At 46.3% G+C, this 19,858-nt stretch overlaps 1 protein-coding gene across 1 annotated transcript in view; it reads right to left on the bottom strand.

Annotated features, from left to right (window-relative positions):
- Positions 1-19,173, bottom strand: part of CACNA2D3 (calcium voltage-gated channel auxiliary subunit alpha2delta 3) — an 860,744-nt gene extending 841,571 nt beyond the window's left edge. Inside the window, exons 1-2 of the mRNA XM_054595275.1 lie at positions 19,010-19,173; positions 18,249-18,330 (exon numbers count right to left, since the gene is read on the bottom strand). Coding sequence (XP_054451250.1) covers positions 18,249-18,330; positions 19,010-19,131 — 204 coding nt within the window. The 5' untranslated portion in view covers positions 19,132-19,173. The remainder of the gene's footprint in view (positions 1-18,248; positions 18,331-19,009) is intronic.
- Between the last annotated feature and the right edge of the window lie 685 nt (positions 19,174-19,858).

Below are 19,858 nucleotides of genomic sequence, written 5' to 3'. Positions count from 1 at the left end.
CTTGCCTCTTTCTGTTGCCAGCAGCCACCTTAGTTGGTCCAAATCTTAACCACTGGGCTGCTATGTGGACAGTGTGGGGATGGCCTGATGGGGAGCAATGGGAGGAAGTATGAGAGAAAGGGAGGCGCGTGGAAGAGGGGAGTTTGGGAAGCATAGGGTTAGCAGTGGTCTTCAAAACATCTGATATTAGTCCTGGCTGGCATAGCTCAGTGTGTTGAGCGCGAGCCTGCGAACCAAAGGGTCAGATTCAATTCCCAGTCAGGGCACACGCCTTGGTTGCAGGCCAGGTCCCCAGTAGGGGATGCGTGAAAGGCAACCACACATTGATGTTTCTCTCCCTCTCTTTCTCCTTCCCTTCCCCTCTCTATAAAAAGAAATAATCTTTAAAAAATAAAATAAAATTTCCCTTAAAAAATCTGATATTATACTTAGCACTTACAGAGTTTACAGAGAGTTTTTACATGCGTGTTATACTGGCCACCTCCTCGTAGTGTATTCGCCATGTCTGGTGTTCGTTATTGTACCTGCGGGGTAGTTGTCTGTTTTGTCATCTCTTTCTCTGACCAGGGTCATCTTGGCATGCCAGGACCTGGCCTGAGGGGATGCCTCGTGAGTGTTTTGTGAATGAGCAAGTACATGAAGAGATCCTTTAATTTCACCCTCACAACTAGCCCATGAGTAGTATTCCATGCTAGTATTGCAGAAACGGGGCCCAGTATTATGAAGCTAGTAATGGAAGAGCCAGGTGAAGGAATACCCCTAGGGTGCAAATATGACTATTATGTTCCTATTTGTTTTTTGAAGATTAATTTGGTTATCTTACCTGCTCCTAAGGATTTATTTTCCTGCATCTGGATCTGGGTTTTCTGAGCTTAGTTTCCTAGTATTTTTGTGGTTTTTTTGGTTATTTAGGTGTGATGTGGCTGGACCAGAGGGTCACAGGGCTAGAGGACAAAGCCCTGCCTGGGAGTCTGCGGTATGTCTTCTAGCTCTGTCTCTGACATGCTTCTCCCTGGGCCTGCACACCACGGAACTCCAAGGATCCCCAGTGCCGAGACTCAGCCCAGTCCAGAGGACGGCAGGCCCTACCTCATCTCCCAGTCTGCTCCACCACGAGATGGGTGGCACTCTTTCTATTTAGTGCCAGTGGCCCTCTCTTCTACCAACATCTGTTGTCCTTGTCTTTGTCTGCACCAGGTACCTGCTGGAGTAGAGGGAGGTACAGGATACTGCTGGCCTTACCTCAGGAATGTGGTAGGGGCAGCAAGCTCTGTGGAAAACAAGGCAGATATAGCTGAATGACCAAGAGAAAACAGGGTAGCACCACTGTTGGAGGAGGCAGAAATGACATCCCATCTCGATAAATTCTCCTTTATGTTTTTGCTAATGTTATTTCCTAGGAATTGCCTTGTTCTTAGAGTTGTGTCAGAGAATGGAGTTATCTTTGAATATAAAAGGCAAAAATAAAAGGGACTAAAATATTTGACATATGATGAAGTTCTGTGACATTTTAGACAGTGAGTAAATTGGTATTTATATAACCTGATATATTCATTTCCCCTGATCCACCCTCCCTTGAATGTTGACTTAATAACATGCATGACTGAATCACATTAATTGCTTTAAACTGCCAAATTAAAAAAAAGAAAAAAGAAAAGCCAGCATTCATTCAACAAGTGTGCTGTGCTCTTTCCTGGCTGGAGCCAAAAAGATCTGAAGTCCCTTTGGAGAGGGAAGGCAGTTCAGGAACATGGACCTGTATATCCCAAGATCACCAGATGATTGGGCCAGACATAAGCCTGGAGCTGAGGGTTAAACTCATGGCACCTGGTCGTGAATAGTGCACTATGTATAGTATATAGTCTTGAGCAGCTACTTAGCTTCTTATTTCACATTTTCCTCTTTTTAAGTGATCCCTATCTCACTGGACTGTTGCAAAGATGAAATTAGATCATGAATCCAAACTTTAGCTCAGTGTCTGGCAGTCATAGGAATTCAGTGAATGGCAGCAACCATGGCTTTAATTCTTACCGTTTTTTGAGTTACGCACCCACCCTCTGATATTTTGCCTCATCCAGAGGATGTCAGGCCCCCAGAGCAAGACCTTTGGCTTGCTCACTGCTCTATTTTTGGCTCCCATAATTGTCTCTGTCAGTAAATATTTGTGGGATGAGTGAGAGAGGGCAGGGAATGAATGAACTTTAGAGGCTGAGAAAGCTGAGGCTCAGAGAGGTCGGCCAGATCATTAAAGGACGGAACAGAGACTCATGCCAGGTCTGCTCGGTCCTCAGCCATGACCATCAGCTCATGGGGGCTTATTGGCTCCTCTCTTTATTGTTACCTAAATTCCTGGGAGGAACGCCATCTGTCCCCTGCAGTCTGAAGGGTAAATGTGTGTGCACAGGTACACGCGTGCATGCACACTTTCCAGGATGGTGTCCCAGGAAGGTGGGTTGTGTTATATGTAGTCTTGGATTGTTTAGAAACTAATTGTGAGGTCAGTTTTTATTCTGGGGAAAAATGACAGACTGGTAACCTTTCTGTCTTTTGGGGAAAAAAGCTCCCTAAGAGCTCTTACGTTCCGAATTTCCAAGTCCCACCAAGATGTTGAAATATCCCATTCCCATAAAGGCCTCATTCCAGGTGCTTTTTCTCGGACTTTATAGAGGAAAGCTTTTCCCCCTGAGCCCCATGTGTAGGTCATCTTTCTCTTGTGTATTGCAGTGGGGATTTAAACCTCCCTGCTCACTGCAAAATTCCTCAGACTCCAACTGCAAAGAGCTATGTAGCCTCACTGTTTACCCTCTTTCTCAGGTCTGTTTTGGAGGCAAGGCTTCTGGGTTAAGTGAGGAAGAGAAGGAATGGCAGGAGGAGCTGAAGTGTGAGGAGGAGCACTTTCTGTTCTTTTTTTTTTTTTTAAGTCTGTGAATTAAGCCCTTGAATAGTGCAGTGTAGCTTTGAGAGATGATGGCTGTTTTTACTTTGCTTCTTGTGTAGCAGGTTTTTAGTCCAGGATGTCAATTTACATCAATAACACATTTCTTTTTCCATTTCTTCATTTCATGTGGAGGGAAGAAATGGAGAGCAACTCCAGAGGGAATATCACTGCCTCAGACCATGGCTAGTCCCTGGCAGAATCACGAGAAAGCAGTGTGAATGCGATGATTTCTTTCATTTAGTCATCATTCGTTCATTCATCATTCAACAAACATTTTTGCATCTTGCTACTCTGTTCCAGGTGTTGTGCTGGCTTCGGTGGTTTATAGACAAGCAAAATAAGACACAGTCTACATTTTGATGGAGATTACAACTTAGTGCAAGAATCAGGCATTTCTCAAAGCATTAGATCAACTCATGCAAGTCTCCCTGTGGTGACCTGCTCTTGTCCAGGGTCAGAGGAGGCTTTGCAGAGGGGATGAGTTTCTGCTGAGACCTGGAGGTAGCAGGAATTAACATGACAACGAAGTAGAAGAAGGGACCCTGGATTTTTTGTGATGCTTCCTCGCTCATTCTGGCTCAGCTCTGCCCTCACCACCCCACCTGGGCCTATGCTTCCACTCCTTGCATGAGTCTAGGTTTCAAAACTCATCCTATACTTTCTTCTTAGCCTTTGCTTCTCTTGTTCCCACTGCCTTAAAGGACCCTCTTGTCCCTAGAGCTTCCTGTGGAATTCTCAGTCTTCATGCCTGGTTCTCTAATTCATCAAACAGCTTTGAATTTCTGCTATGCTGGTGCTCAGTGCTGGGCTCTCAGTTGCTACTGCCTTCAGGACTTTCCCAGTCTCCTTCCTCTTTTGCACCTCCCGTGTGGTTATCCTAGTTGACCTTGGTTTCTAATTACTGTGGTGCCATCATTAGGTCTTCCTTTCAGTTCCACAAGCTCTTTGAGGCTCTCCTTGTCTTTTTCATTTTTGTTTTCATAGAGGCTTCCTAGGGTAAGGCCTTGTGATGCTGATGAAGTTGATGATGATGATGATGATGATGATGATGATGATAACAGCACACTGGTACTTGTTGAACATTTACCACAAGCCAGATAACAATTAAAACACCTAGTGCATATAACTTATTTAATCCTAACAACAACCCTGTGAGCAAGCCTTTCTGTTATTATCCATAGTTAAATGAAGAAGAAACAGAGGCATCGAGACTATTAACTTCCCCAAAGTCACTTGGCGAGAAGGAAATAGAGCCAGGATACATCATCAGCATCAGCATCAGTATCAGGCTGGGCTCAGAGGCCAAGCAGCCACAACTCCTGACCCAGGATAGCACAGACTTCTCACACACAGACACTTAATTAAGCAAACCACGATGGGAAAATGTGCACACTTCCACCCAACAAAAAACAGAGGGAATTACTGGGTCTCTTTAGCTGCTGGGCCTTCCCAGCAGCTGGATATAAACATTTCTCAAAGCATGGTCCATGGACCACCAACATCTGAATCACCTAAGGAGCTTGTTAGAATGCAGGTCCTGTACCCTGGACCAAGCTTACTGAGCCTGAACCTCTTGGGGTGGGACTCTGGAATAATGCATCATAACAAGTGCCCCCAAGTGATATTTCTGATGCTGAAGTCTGGCATCCTCTAGAGTCAGGGCTCAGCAGCCCAACAAGGGCAGCAGAATGGGTAGTGTAGTCAGCAAGAACAGCACGGGCCAAGGCACAGAGGCACAACACAGCCTGATGCATTTGGGGACTGTGAGTAGTGTGCTCTCCCTGCAGCATTCCAGGTGAAGGTGCAAAAGGTAGCCACAGCAGCAGAGGGATTCTTGCACCCAACACAATCTGCACACCTCATTGAGTATTCAATAGGTGCCTGTTGAAGCAGAAGAAAAGGAGGGGAGCAAGAAAATATTTCTGACATTTCGTTGAAAGCAAATGCATCCTTGTAAGTCTGTTAAAAAAACTAAAGGTTTCCCCAAAGCATAATATTCTACACAAAATGAAGCATTTGGTCATTTGAACCTCTATTGTGCAAAAGGAGAAAGTTGAGGCCTCCAGTTTCCAGATGGGTTTATCAGCACTGAATAAACATTTGACTAATTATTCTGTCTCCTACTAGCTTCACTCATGTAGATCATGTTAATAAGGGGAATGTTCCCTGACGACACACTGAGACAAATATTTTGTCTGTTAAAAAGAGATACATTGGGGGAACATTTTCTATAAGTAAAATTCAGGCTTAAGTAAGATTTAATAGAAGGAAAGGCTGCAAACCAGTTTCCTGTGCTGTCCAGCCGGGGAGCTTTGAAAGGTATGGGACAGGGGCAGAGGGACAGGGGGCTGGAGGCTGCCTCTCTCTGGCCTCTGACATGGTGCCTTCCTTCCCTCTGTGGGCTCCATGCACGACCCAGGCTAGCATTCCTGGGTCACTGTGACACCTGGGGCATGCCGCTGCTCCCGCCCAGCACACACAGGAGGAGGGGCTGGTTCTCAGGAGGACCCTCTCCATCCCAGGGGTCCTCTCATCCCTTTCTGAATAAGCAGTCAGGCTCAGCAGGAAGGCAGAAGGTGGGCAGAGGATTCTGGTAACTGTGAGGTCACATGGAAGATTCCGGGTATGAGGGGACACAAGGTGCTCCACAGAGCAAAATTCACCCTGGAAGCCTCATAACCTCCATAGATTAATATCCCAGGGAGGAGCTGGATGCAAGAATCCTCCAAAAGCCTCAAAATGCAATACGCTATTAGGTCTAATACTGGGAGGGATGAGGGCTGGAGCTAAACATATTTTGGTGGAACTGCCCCCCCCCCCATTAAATCCATATAATTTAATCCCCACTTCTCAACCAGCTGCTCACCCTCATATCCGAGGGGCTGTGTTTGGTGCAGGCTTCCTGCAGATCCCAGGACCGGGCCTGGGGAAGAGAGCAGGCAATTGCACCTGCAGGACACAAATGCAAATGCAAATAACCCAAACTCGATTTATGGCCTCTCACAAGGTCTCCTCCTACAGGGAGGTGCCAGACAGAACCATGCGTGGCGCAGCCAGGACATCTTCCCGGAGTGGGTAGCGCTGCTCTGTGGTGCTGCAGGTATGTGCAACAGACGAAGCAGCGGCTCCAAACGCCTGCAATGCACACACTCAAAAACCCATTCTCACTGGTGTAAAATATAAATAAACAAATAAATAAATATAAAATAAAAGGAAGCTGCACTGAGAAGGTGAAATCATTCTCAGCAAAAAACATGCAACATCTTGACAGGGGCAGGGCCTCATAGAAAGGCAGGTAACACTAATGGCCCCACATGAAGGTGAAGGGGATAGAAATTAAAATCCACGTTTCTCTCTGTCACTGGGAATGTGGCTTTGGAGCGATCCATGGAATTAGCTGCAGCAGCTTCCTAATTGCCTGTGCCGAGTTGCCTCCCCCAGGTTGATGGTGGCGGCTGCGCGGCCCCATCAGTCTCGCTTGGTGCTCCTCGTGCACCCGCCCAGCACTGCGGTGCTCCCGCGGCAGCTGCTGGGCTTGGCACTGCAGAGGCACCGGGACCCCTAAGCACGGCTGGGAGGCTTCTGGGGGAGACTTGGCTGTGTTTTCAGGGTGCTTCCTGAGATAGGCTGGGATGCTCCCAGGGGCAAGAGGGGGTCGCCGGCTGGGACCAGCTGGCTAGGCTGCCTGGCAGTCCCTGCTGGCACCCGGAGGGCTGTGGGCGAGGGACCCGCCTGCGGGCCTGCGGGCCTTCTGAGCTCAATCACTGTAGCAGGGAGGCAGTCTCTGACTTTTATGCATCATCCACGCCTGATGCTGGGGACTCATAAAACCCAGCTTTTGAGACTAAATGAAGAAAGGGGTGTGAAGGACCTAGCTCTTGGCCCATGCTCAGCAGCATTCTTAGTCTCATCACCAGTATGCGAGCACCAGGAGAAAGACTCCCCTCGGCCCTTCCTTCATTTATCTGTACATTCACACATTCCACAACAACCCCTGAAACCCACCCCAAAGACCACTCTGTGCTAAGGGCTAAAGGGAGACCCTTCCCTTTCCCAAAGAGCAAGCCTGCCCTAGGGGAATTTAAGGTCTACCTTACCTGCCTCCTCCTCAACACCTCCACACTGAAAAAGATAATAGGTCCTCAGTCTATCGCACATCCCCAGACCTGCCGAGGGCAGGGATGGATCTGCCAGACTCATTCCACGCAAAATAAAACTGACCCTGTTGAGTCCAAGAGCGGTGGCCTTCAAGCTGGCTGTCAATCACACAGAAAAACAGAACTGGCTTCCCCGAGGGTAAAGAAAAATAAGCATCATCAAACATTCAGAACAAAAAGAAAAGGAATGGGGGTAACAAACACCAAGGAGTTAAAATTTACTAGGCACTTCCCAAATGTCCAGTTCTGTGCTAAGACACTTACATGTCAACAAAGCTAATCCTCACCATGACCCCATTTGACAGATAAGGAACCTGAGGCCTAGTTGAACAAAGGCCACACTGGATCTCAAAGCCAGATCGGGGGTCCCAAGGTCCCAGAGCCCAGGTCGGCTCTTCCACAGGACCATCCATTGCCAGGACGGGGAATGTACAAATGGAATTCAATGTAATTCTCAGACAGGCTTCGTAAGAGCCAGACCTAATGAGCTGACCCACAAGGAAACCAAAAGATCAGCAGCATCCCTTTATTATAATAAAAGAGAGAATTATAGAAAGCTAAAGGGCTTACTGGGCCCTCCCCTCAGTCCAGCTGTTGCCTCTTTTAATTCTGTATTAAGAATTCAAATGACAATGTACCCAAACAAGACTAAGAATTCAGTTGGGGGAAGGATTAAGAGCAGGAGGAAGTTTCCAGCAACAACCCTAGAGCCAACACCAGGCTGTAATGAAGGCAGGGGAAGATGCTGGTTCTAGGGAATACCCAGATGCTCTTTCTCAGACCCCAGTCCAACCCAAGCACCTGACCAGGATTCACATGACTCAGGCTCCAAACTTGCCTTTGCCACCTGGAGCTGGGTAGCCATGGGCAAAGTCACATTCTCAGTCTCCACTTCTGCACACCTCAAATGGATATAATGATGGAACCAACCCCAGAAGTAGTTGTGAGGAATTAAATGAAACAGTAAAAATAAAGGATGTGGCACAAAAAACAAATATTAAGCTCCTGCATCATTTTTAGGATTACTGCCACTTATGGGGCTCAGTGCTGGGCAGCTTTAGTGGAGGTCTCCAAATAAGGCCTCTGAATGGCCTACTAACTCCCCCTCAGATGGACAAACTGCTACCTTCGGTAGCAACATGTCATGGTATGTGGGAAAAGCTACCGTGGAATAATAATTACAACAATTACAACAGCCTGTCTCTTCTAAACACTTCCTAGGAGCCACTTTTGGCTAAGTATTCTGTGTGCAACTTCTCAGTCAGACCTCTCAACTCTGCCCGCGAAGTTAGTACCACTGTGTCCATTTGACAGGTAAGAACACTGAGGTTCAGTGACTGGCTTGTCAGGGTCAGATGACTAGTCAACAGTAGCATCAGATTCAAACCCAGACTAGTCTAACTCAGATCCAGACTCTCACCTCTACACAGTTCTGCCCTCCCAAGACCAACCTCCTCTCTTGAAAGACTTTTAAAATTAATAATCCTCTGATTTCTCTCTAACTATATATACCTTTCCCATCATTCACAGGGCATTTGTTTCATGCAAAAAAACAAAAAAACAAAAACTGAAAATCTTGCTCTTTAAGTAGGAAATTCAGCATGAGTCTGTAATTCTGAAATTTCTGTTCTGACAAATGTGTATCACTGGCTTTTTTGAAAAGATGAGTGAGCTATGACCCCTCTACTTGAGAGGATTATATCTTATTTCAGGGTGACCACATGACTCCTGATGTTCTGAAACAACTGAACTTGGACAGAGACCCTGAGATTTTAAAGGAGTTTCTAGTTTTTATCAACGAAGGAAACAGCCCATGCATATTAAAACACCCACCACACATGTGCACTTACGCATGAACACACACCCCCAAGCACCTTTTAATGACAGCCTGATAGTGATTCCTTTAAAGAGTGCCTCTGTGCCAGTGTGCAAAAGCACAATGTTCTGACAGAAGCCCAGACCAGAGCCGAGAAAGAGTATTCAAACTTCAGCATTACCATCCAGAAGTCAAATGACTATCATTTATGGTCAAGCGGGGCAAAAACCTAGGCCCACTGAGCTGTCTATACATGATTCAATCATATTGTGGTAACAGAAATTTCACTGATAATGGAAATTGGTAGGAAGCTATGAGTAAAGCTGTATGTTATGACTCGTGGCCAAAGACTATCTACCTCCAATGGATTTATTGCCTCCTGCACCTATTGTTCTTTCTTACAATATTTTTCCGCCTCTGCCTCAATGCAGCACAATGGAAAAGGCATTATGGATGGTGCAGGGACACAGAGCCGAACGCCTGCCCGGTGTTTCTGACTCTCATCTCACCTCGCTTTCCAAATTACAATAAAATGCTATAGCAAAAACACACTTGAATCCCAAAACTGCACATCTTTACTCTACAAAGGGCAGGATGAGGAGTTTGGGGAGGGGGGTGGGGAAGAAAAAAAAAAGATTTGCCTCCTCAGGGACATAATAAATGTTATCGTTTGCCATTGCACCCATCACATTAAATGTGTGTGACACACATTGCCTTAGTTTTATGAACTCATCGTGGGATCAAAGTGACAAAATTCCAGGTGTCTCTTTTGCTCTTCATTAATAATGAAATGAGATTATAAATGAGAGAGTAACCAGTGAACTACAGCTTCCCATGTGCCACATATCATTCTAAACAACTTCATATATTATGTCATTTCATCCTCCCAAAGCCCTATGACACAAGGGCTTTCCTTATTAGTTCTATTTTATTGATGAGCAAACCAAGGTAAAAATGGTGTCTGAACCATCTGGCCCAAATGGAATCGTGTTTACTTTCACCATTTACTTCCGACTTTCAGTGCTAATTATAATGGTATGATGCAGTTATAACATTTAAAAATTATGCAGCTACAACAGCATCTCCCCCCATGATTTCAAAATGCTGGCACCTATGTATACACACACACACACACACACACACACACACACACACACACACACACGGTGGCAAGCATCCCTCATTAAAAATCTTTAAGGAGATCAGCAGACTACAGACACTCAAAGAACAAAACACAACAACAGAATATGTCAAGGAAGCACTGAAAAGAAGGCAGGCAGACAGAGCCAGTAGGGAGAGTCAAGGAACATGGGATACCCTTCAGTGCCTCCTCATGACAGATGGCAGTCCCCATGCATTGCTACACCGCCCTGCACCCTGACTGGAGGAGAGACCACCCCGCCCCAGCAGTGTATCTGGTCCCCCAGCTGGCCTCTACCACTGCTCCCCAGGAACCAGTTGGGAGAAGTTCAGTGTCCCCCAAGTCCTAGTAAGAAGAATTCTCACAGAAGGAAATGCCTGCAATGCTGCCCTGGAGGACCTTCGGATTAACGCGTGCCTGCGGCTGGCTTCTAGATGTGCTTTGAGGAAATGCTGGGTGCTCTGGGCTCTCACTCTGGGCAGTGCAGCAGACACAGTCACTCCTCAGCCTGACCCACCGCCTACAGGGCAGCAGCGCAAGCCAGGGAGGAGGTAACAGGAAGACCCTGGGGGGAGTGTGGGCCACTCCCCAACCCTCAGGGAGGAGGGAGCTGACCTCAAGAAGAATTAATGTCTGGGCAGCAGCTGTGTCCACTGCCGCCTCTTCCTGCTCTGAGGTATTAAATACTTGGCCCCACAAGGTCCTCCCCATCAGGTGCCAGGTGGGATCACCTTCCTACTTGCCAGCACCCACTCACACATTCATGCGCTTGCTTGTTAACTCAGTCCACATGTATGTGTGGAGCCAGGGCCCATCAATACTCAGTGAAGGTTACCTGAAGAGTCAGAATTTGTGTTGTGCAATCATGACCTCAACAACTCACTGATGTGAAGCTCTTATGTGCCAGCACTGCACTAGGTGCTTGGCATATTTTATTTTATTTAATCCTCACCACAGCCTATAAGGTAGAAAGTATTGGTCTCCTTTCACATTTGAGAGTTCAGGTTCAGAGATGTTACTACAAGGTGACCCAGCTAGGAAATCGCAGATCTGGGACTCAAATCCAAGTTCTGACTCCAAACCGTGTCCTGTCAGCTGCTATTCCAGGCTTTAATTGTTGATGAAGTAATTTCCCAGATGTTATCTCTTTTAATTCTCCCAAACACCCATGAGGTAGAGAAATGCCAGTATTACTCATATTCTTTTCCAACAGGAACTGAGGTCAAAGAAGAGCACATAAAGACAAGGGACCATAGCATTGTGGCCAGGCGTGCAGACTCTGGAAGCTCAGTTTGGTCAGCTTGGGGAGGTCGCTTAACTTCTGTAAGCCTCAGCTTCTAAATCTGTAAAGTGAGGTGACCGGTAGTCCCTGCCTCATTAGGTTGTTATGGGAATTGAATGGGATGACACATGTAAAGTACTTACTATAGTATCTGGAATGTAGGGACTACCAATGAATGCTACCTGATTTTGATGATTTAAGTGATTTGCACAAGGCCACTCAGGACATGCCTACAGAAAACATAAGAAGACAGATGCCACTGCTTCTCCACCAACGACCTTACCTTTAACAACACTTCGTCTCCAAAGATGTGCATCTCCGAAAATACTCCAAGTTCCCGACATATTACAACAAAGATGGGCAAAGAATGCCCCCTAGACCGACTGTGGCCAGGAACCTTAAATTGGGCTGAGAGGACCAGTAATTCAGCAGGCGGAAAAAGGCCAGAATGAGGATAGCCTCTTTCACAGTGGGTTTTCCCAAGGCTCACTGAGCCCTGTGCTTGCTCTAATGCTCTTCTATTATCTTGAAAGTCTTAACAATTTTTTAACAAGGGGCCCTATATTTTCCTTTCACATGGGGCCCTACAAAATATGTACCTGCTGGTCCAGGTCTGAGCAGATCCTCAGCTTCCAGCTGCCTACTAAATCTCAGATGCTGGACAAATCCACACTGGGCAGACTGGGGCATTCAGTTCTGTCCTAGCACCCTGGCTTACTCCCTCAGGCCGCTCAGTCTGGCAGCATAAGCAGACAAGAACAGTGTTCCCTGTCAGCAGGCAGCATCTGGCACATTCTGTGATGAGCAGCATCCATTTTTATTGGCACACACATGCACACACAAACTTAATAAGTATAATGGTAATGACATGTGCAAGCCCCAAATATCGACTGGCAGTTGCTTCATCTAAAATGGACAACCAGAGGTCTGTTCTGTGAACCCACAGCCATTTACAGCCCTGCCCAACTTGCCTGTCCAGATCATTTACATGGATAACAGCTATTTTAACCTTGGGAGGATACTGTTTTCCAATATCAAGTGCACACAGTGAAGAAATAGCCATCTATTTCTTGTCAAGAGATAATGCTCTCCTTTGCAATTTGGCCTTGAAATGCCTGTTAATAGTATGGTTTCTGACTTACTTTCATAATCTTGATTTGGGGTAACCGGGAAACTATGCAATGTATAAATTTAATACACCTTATAAATGTAGTGCCTTATTTAAACTGCCTTGGAATGAGCACCCAGTGAGTGTTGTTCAAAGAAATGGAAGCTGAAATGTTTACCGTTTATTCAAAACAGAGTGGACCCTTTTCAAAGCTGTATTTGTAGTCCAGGCCAGGTGGTTCCATTGATCGGAGCATCGTCCTGTCCACCGGAAGACTGCGGGTTGGCTTCCTGGTCAGGGCATATACCTAGGCTGCCAGTTCAGTCCCAGTAGGGGCGCGTTTGAGAAGTAACCGACTGATGTTTTTCTCTCTGTCTCCCCCGCTCCCCTCTCAAATTAAGAAACATTTCCCGGGTGAGAATTTTTTTTTAGTTATATTTTAAGTAAAATAACTTTCTTCTTCTCCTCAAAGGAGAAGCTAACTCTAATGGACCAAAGAGGGCTGATGAAGATTCTGTTTGTTTTGCCAGGTGTGAGGAACTTCTCTTTCTGTTGAATGACACATAAAAGCACCACTCCAGTCACCAGAGATGAAACACAGGCCATTATGTCTCTTGTATAAAAATTACATTAAAATGGGGGAGATCTCATATGCTAATTCATGAACTGGCATTTAAAACATCTATTCATTTTTCTCACAGTCTCAGCCATAGCAAACCTCTAAGTCACAACACAGTGTCCTAGGGAACACACGATCTGCTGGAAGTCTCTGCTGCAGTTCTCAGCTCTGGAGCCTGTTCCAACAAGCACTGTGATTGCAAAAGGGGCGGGGAGGCATAGGGCTGAAATAAATGCCACAGAGGTGTGTACTTGGATAAAGAAGAAGCCCACTTGTAAGTGCGTGTGGTGGTGAATCTGGATTAATGACAGACCGGAGGCAAAGGACCCCTGTGAGAGCATACACTTCTATATGCAAGCCCAACACACCAAGCCATTCATTGATCAACATAAGTGGGAACACTAAACACCACATGAGGATCAATCAAAAACGGAATGAGAAAAAGGCTAAACCCCCAAACTCGCACTTTTGTGAATATGTGCTTCAAACTGCAGGACAATGAAACACCTGACAGGGTTATAAGTGCTCAGGGCAATGCTTTTGTTCATCCTGATACACAGCTATGTCTTTATCACAAACCAGAAACATTAATTGTGCTTGCCTGTGCCTGACAGACTTCATAATTATAAGGTGGTTTGGTACTCGTGTGTTTGCCTAAAAGCACCTCAGTATTAGAATAAATAAGATAACATACATTATAAAATAAAACCAGTTGATATCACCATAGTAATCGGTCACAATTGTTTACTACATTGGAATAAAAATCTGAAAACCATGCCTATATTTTCATCTCCCTTAATTTTGACTAGCATGTGTCAATCTGAGCAATAGACGCCATAGCGGCTCCTAATGAAAGAAAAGACAGAGCAGAAATGTGCCTGGCAGAAAAAACTTTTGAGAAAAAGAAAAAGAAGAAAAAGAAATGAACCAAGGAGGTTCAGACAAAAATTGAGCAAAGCCAGAGAAAAAGAACTTTCTCTGGACAGCAAGTGATCATGTACGAGTTTACAAATGCAATTAGATGTATGCATGGAGAAGATGCTTGAACTGAATTCTAACCGGTTCACCCTGCCCTTCTAATGTCCTGATGATTGGGCTAATGAGACCGATAAACTGCCCTCAAAGACTGAAAACTATCATTTCCAAGATTTCAAGACTTTAAAAAATAATGTGCCTGGGTAATGCCCAGTAACTGGAGTGGTGCCGTGACTTAAAGCATCAGCAACATAGGTTGAATAGATTAATCTTGCAGGATGACAAATAACTGTATTTATTCAACAAAAATGTTCAGCTAAGTAGCACCTCCTCCATAAAAGCAATCTGCAGAGGGTCAGGCTTCCGAAGGGCAGCGCAGCACAGCTGCCCAATTCCTGACAAGTGACTACTCCTGTTTAATTATTCAAAAGTCCATCGATTCCCACATTGAGGAAAAGTCACAATTATCAAAATGACTTAAAGAATCCACCTTTTACTTTGCTGACTCTGTCCTGTGGAAAGAGACATCAAGTTTGTGTATTAAAGCCACTCTCTCAATAAATAGTTGATAACACAAAACCCTGGTTGTGCATTCCAAGAAATGCTGCATGAGGTATCCAAGGTAAATGTCAATTTTTTTCTAGCATTAATGGGAGAGATACACATTACCTGTATTTCTGCCCTGTATGTATCATCACAATTCTGGGAAATGTAATTGGAACCCTTCATTCCCATGAACATGCATTCCCTGAATTCAGGACTAAATAGAATGAAACACCCAGCTCCTACCAAATTTTCCCTAAGGAGGACGAAATGAGAATCACATGAGTTTAATGCCTTTTCATGTGAATGTTAGGCGTGTGGAGCCCAGGAGTTTAACAAGCTAGGTTCCCGGACCTTCCAGAACACATCTCACTGAATCTCGCTATAAGAGGGGGATTGAAGCTGTCCCTCCCCAAAAGAACCAAACAAAGCTCATTCTCTGGGGACAATGAAGCAAGACAGAGGCAGCTGAATCCTGGCATGACTACATCAAACAAGAAAGTTAATTAAAGGGCAAAGTGAATGGAACCCCTGCAGTATCTGCAGCGGAGGAAGGCAGCGCCCAGGCACACAGCGGCACACCGGCGCCTGCCTGTCCGGCCCGCTCTCCTCCAGCCACTGTAAAACCTCTCCAGATTAACTCCAACACCCAAGTCCCACGTCTCTTCATTCTATACTGAAAACACACAACTTTGCTAACACATGAACTACTGCGTTTTAAAAAATCAAATATATCCTCTTTGTAAGGAACTAATAGGTTGCTATTCCTGCACTCAGCAAAGACAAAAGGGAGAAAAAAAATAAGTCTGGCAGTGAATACTTAATATATTAGCATAAGGTAAAGTAGCAAAAGCCATGATATTAAACATAGAAACAATTCACTAAATATTCTTCTCTCTGAAGCCACAGCCATGAGGTATATTATGTTGATGAAATCAGTGATAATACTGCTACCTCCAATTAAATTACCTAATAAGAACCTGTTATCACAAAATGGCAGTTTTCCCCATCTTCCAACATATTAAAATATATAGCCGATTATTATTTAACTTATATTCACAATAACTACTTTGTAAAGTTTTCACCTTAGTGTGAAAATTGCTAAACTCCCATGCTAAAAATGAACATACTACATCAATCACCACATGAAGTTTCAATTAGAGAAACTACACAGAGTACATAAAATTATATAGTGGCACAGAGTGTACCTTACTTAACTTAAATTCAAGTTTAAATGTTCATGCTTTAAATATCGAATAACAGTCTACTATGCAACACAGTATTGTCACATTGAGTCTCCTTAATACAGTGTTAACACATTTTTCAACCAAGTTTTCTAGGTAATTCTTGAGAGTATCTTCACTGTTAAAAATGCAGCGATGTAATGGAAGGATGCACCAAGTTTTTACTTAGAGGAGTAATTCCTCATGCAAATGGCCAGAAACTTGAAAATAAACAAGAGAAAGGCAATCATCTCCTTGCTTTCCCAAATGATGTTTTGCCTCCCACACTCAGCACCTCAGATCTTTTCTCATTCATCCTCTGAACTCTCTAAATCGATGTTCTTTCATAATTTTTAAAATAGTCATATTTGGGGTCAATGGAACCAGATGGCCAAAAGATAGCTGCAAAATTGTTCCCCAAGTTGTCTAACATGGACTGCCCATCATTCGAGGAAGTCCTTGCCTAGCAAGCCAAAGCCAGGGTCTCTCAGGACTCCATGGCGATGACTGCAATCCAAGAGCAAAAGCAGATACCTAGCCTGGAACCTAATGCCAAGCAACACCTCACCTTCCCCTCGCATCACATTTTAAAATGCCAGGCAACAGCAAGAAATGACAACAAAGCCGTAAACAGCTGGAAATAATTATACAATTGTCAAGCTGCAAACATGACAAAAGCAAAACTAGGCTTGTGAATTCGCTATCAGAAAGGATGCTGATGAGAAGGTACGAAACGCATTTTAGCTGTTTCCAATTTGCTATTATAGAGCAGCCAATAATATGGTTGATGGGGCCTTGTGCTGTGTGTGTGTGTGTGTGTGTGTGTGTTAACTTCAGAGAAAAGGAAAAACATATTTCATGTGCTCCTACAAAATGTGAGGTAGAAGACATGTAAGCACAACCAAGGAAACAATCACAGGCTCTGAAGGGATTCTTTCAGAGTTGCTACAACTAAACTACAATATGCAGATAACTATTTCTTTACAGTTATACAAATATTCTCTTCTTTAAAAGCATAAGAAAAATACACAAAGCAATAGTCCAGAACTCATCACATAAAACATCTGAGACATGGGCAAAATGCCAAAGCAGGGTACACACCGGCCCAGAGTAGGACAGTAGCGTAAGAGGCAATTCCTGTGCACCGAGGGGAGGGTCACAGGCATGCAAATTATCAGTGTCCCTAATAAGGGTGCATCTAGCCTCCAATTTTTATCAACTGCCTATAATTCAATGAACTCCTTCCCCAAATAATGGAGTTGAGCAAACAATCTTGCACAGTTTTGAAGAGTATGGTATAGCTACTGGCAATTTTTAAACCAGAATAACACATTCCACTGTGGGCTGATGTTTTATTACGATATTTAAATTTCATGTGACAAACTGTTTCATACACTATCCCCAAAAATGCTACTCTCTGAAGCGGAATGCCATAAATAAAATACGTACTTGGTTACCAGGCAGCATGCATAACACATATGTTACATTGGCCCAAAAAGCACATTTAAAAATGCTTAAAAGTTAACTTAGCAATTTAAGCTGTTTGTACCCATTTTCAGAGAATTATCCCCTCAAGGCCAATTTTGTTTTCTATCTTTGAGAGGATCTTTGAATTAATCCTGTTGACTTGTTAACTTGAAATTCTTTTAACCCTTCTAATCTCTCCTTCCCAGATCATTTTTTCTTTTCTTCTCGGAGAGGAGGGTAAAGGACCATACATCTCACAATGTAATTTTAAGCATAATGCTGTCTATTTGAATTAAAATTGATGCCGCTTCTGATAAAAGCCTAATAATCAATTTTCCATTCTCATTACTCTCCAGAATCATATGGACGCAGAACAATTTCTTAAGTTTGTGGAAGACTCTCATAGGTTATTATCCGGCAGTGCAGCTGAGTGGAAAGATAACCATATTCATTCTCCTTATCTGTAATGATGTAATGCATCCCAGCCCTGGGTCTAGCTGATTGGGGAATAATGGGATTGTAGAACCGCAGGGATGACAAACAATAGTACAACGTCGTCCTCCGTACGCTGATCCCCAGCCTCGCGTGCAAACGAGGTGAAAGACATCATCAAGTAGGCACTGATTCTGCCCCTTGGATGAAGTTAGCATTTTTTGGCCAGAGGAGCATCTGCTCTCACACTGAAACAGCAATACCGACACTGAGAAGAGAGCTGTGCAGAAACACTCAGTTTCCGAGCCCCAGCCAGGACAGTGCCAGTGAGTATCCTGCTTTTCTTTGTGTTTAGAATCAAGTGTCATCTAAAAATAACCGGTTGGTAGGGAGAAGTCACTGCACAGTCCATTGCCAAGAAACCGGGGGATCAGGGACACCTCTGCTAACTGATGCTGCTTGGGGTTCACGTTTGTTTGGAAAACTAAAACTGCCTCCATTTTCTGTGCTGGAAAAATCCTCGCTTCTGCCACCACAGAAACCTTACCTTTTGCAGAAGCTGGGAGCCGGAGTACTTAGCAGCAATGGATTTTATCTCCCCACCAAAAGCCGAGGCCCAGAGCTTCACCCTACAAGGAGAAAGGGCACAGAAACAAATTTAACACCCGTGCCACAGTCAACACGCACGCAAACGCACACATGGGCTGTGGCTGAAAGAGCCCGGCGATATACACTGGAGGGGAAAAAATGAAATAAAAAGCGCCTTGACAGAAACTGCCAGCACCAAACTGCAGAGCGCAGCACGGGAGGGGGCCCGCGCGGGGGGGTGGGAGGGCGGGTCACATAGTTCAGAATGCGCTAAGTCTCCAAGGCTCTCTAAAAAGATTACTGGATTTTATCTGAATACCTAATTGCCTGAGAACTTACCCACCCCAAATGGGTATCACCTGGCAAGCACTAGTCGGAAGAAATCCACCGGTGCCCCCTGCCCCCAAAAGAAGTGAAGCTAGCAAAGAAGGGGGTAAATAAACGGCCCGTGGAAGTTGGGTTCGGTAAACAGGCTTCAAAGTTGGTGCTGTCGCTGGAGGTGAGCCTCTCCAGGTCCCACTTGCCAATCCGAGAGTGGGGGCTAGAGGGTCTCACCCCGGCCTCGCCGTCCTACTCCGCTCTTGGAAGGCAGGTGCGAGAGGCGAGACCGACGCCCGCCGCAGGTCCTGCCCAGCCGCACCTGCAGGCGCCCAAACTTGGGCACAGTGGGTCGCGGGCGGTAGGGTCCCCTCCCCGGGCGGCGGAGGAGCCGGCACTTACACGGAGAGTGGGATCTGCTGCTCCGAGCGCACCACGTCCCCCAGCGCGGCGTAGAGAAGCGCCGCGGCGAGGAGCGCCGAGGCCCCCCGGGACGCGCGGCGCTGCGAGCCCGGCCCGGCCATGCTGGGCTCCCTCCGACGCGCCGGCGGCAGTGACAGGAGCGGCCGCAGAGAGCTGCGCTGAGCGGGCGGTGGGCGAGCGCGCAGGACTGCCTGCTCCGCGCCGCCCCGCCTGCCTCTCGCGCGCCGGGCTCACTTGCGGAGCAGAGGAAGGAACGGGTGAGGTTGGCGGGGGGGTGGGGGGGGGGGGAGAAGAAGGCGGAGAGGAGGGAGGGAAGAGAGGTGGGGAGGGAGGCAGGCAGGGGAGGCGGGAGGGAAACGCTCCTCTCACAGCAGCGGCCGCCGGGCCCCGCCTCGGCGGCCCCGGGGAGTCCGGCGGCCGCGGCAGGAGGGTGGGAGGCGCCGCGCGGGCGGGGACTCGCAAACTCCAGTGTCCTTGGCCGCGGCCGAGCGCGCCCTGCCCCGCCCGGCCCACTGCGGCCACCGAGTTCTTTACAACTCCGCAGTCCGCCACCGCGGGCGCGACTCTAGGGCGGGCCCCGAGCCGTCCCCCGGACCAAGCCTGGGATGGGGGCGCAGGAGGGAGGCCGAGGGCCGGGCGCAGCGCCCCTCACTTTCCCAGTGACAGCTTCGAGCCAGCGCGGCGTGCCCAGTCCGGGTCAGGGGCAGAGGGTCAGAGGCTGCCGAGCCTAAAGGTAGCGCAACCCCCTACCCACGCCGCGCTGTTTTCCAGAAGGAAAGGCGAGTAAAGAGGCAAAAGTCTGAAGAAGGAGCCGGGGCTCATTGCGGC

This window comes from Pteronotus mesoamericanus, unplaced genomic scaffold (genome assembly GCF_021234165.1).
Source record: "Pteronotus mesoamericanus isolate MK-2021 breed Mesoamerican mustached bat unplaced genomic scaffold, CSHL_Meso_final scaffold_54, whole genome shotgun sequence".
NCBI lineage: Eukaryota > Metazoa > Chordata > Mammalia > Chiroptera > Mormoopidae > Pteronotus > Pteronotus mesoamericanus.
This window is presented reverse-complemented; position numbering and strand designations above follow the sequence as displayed.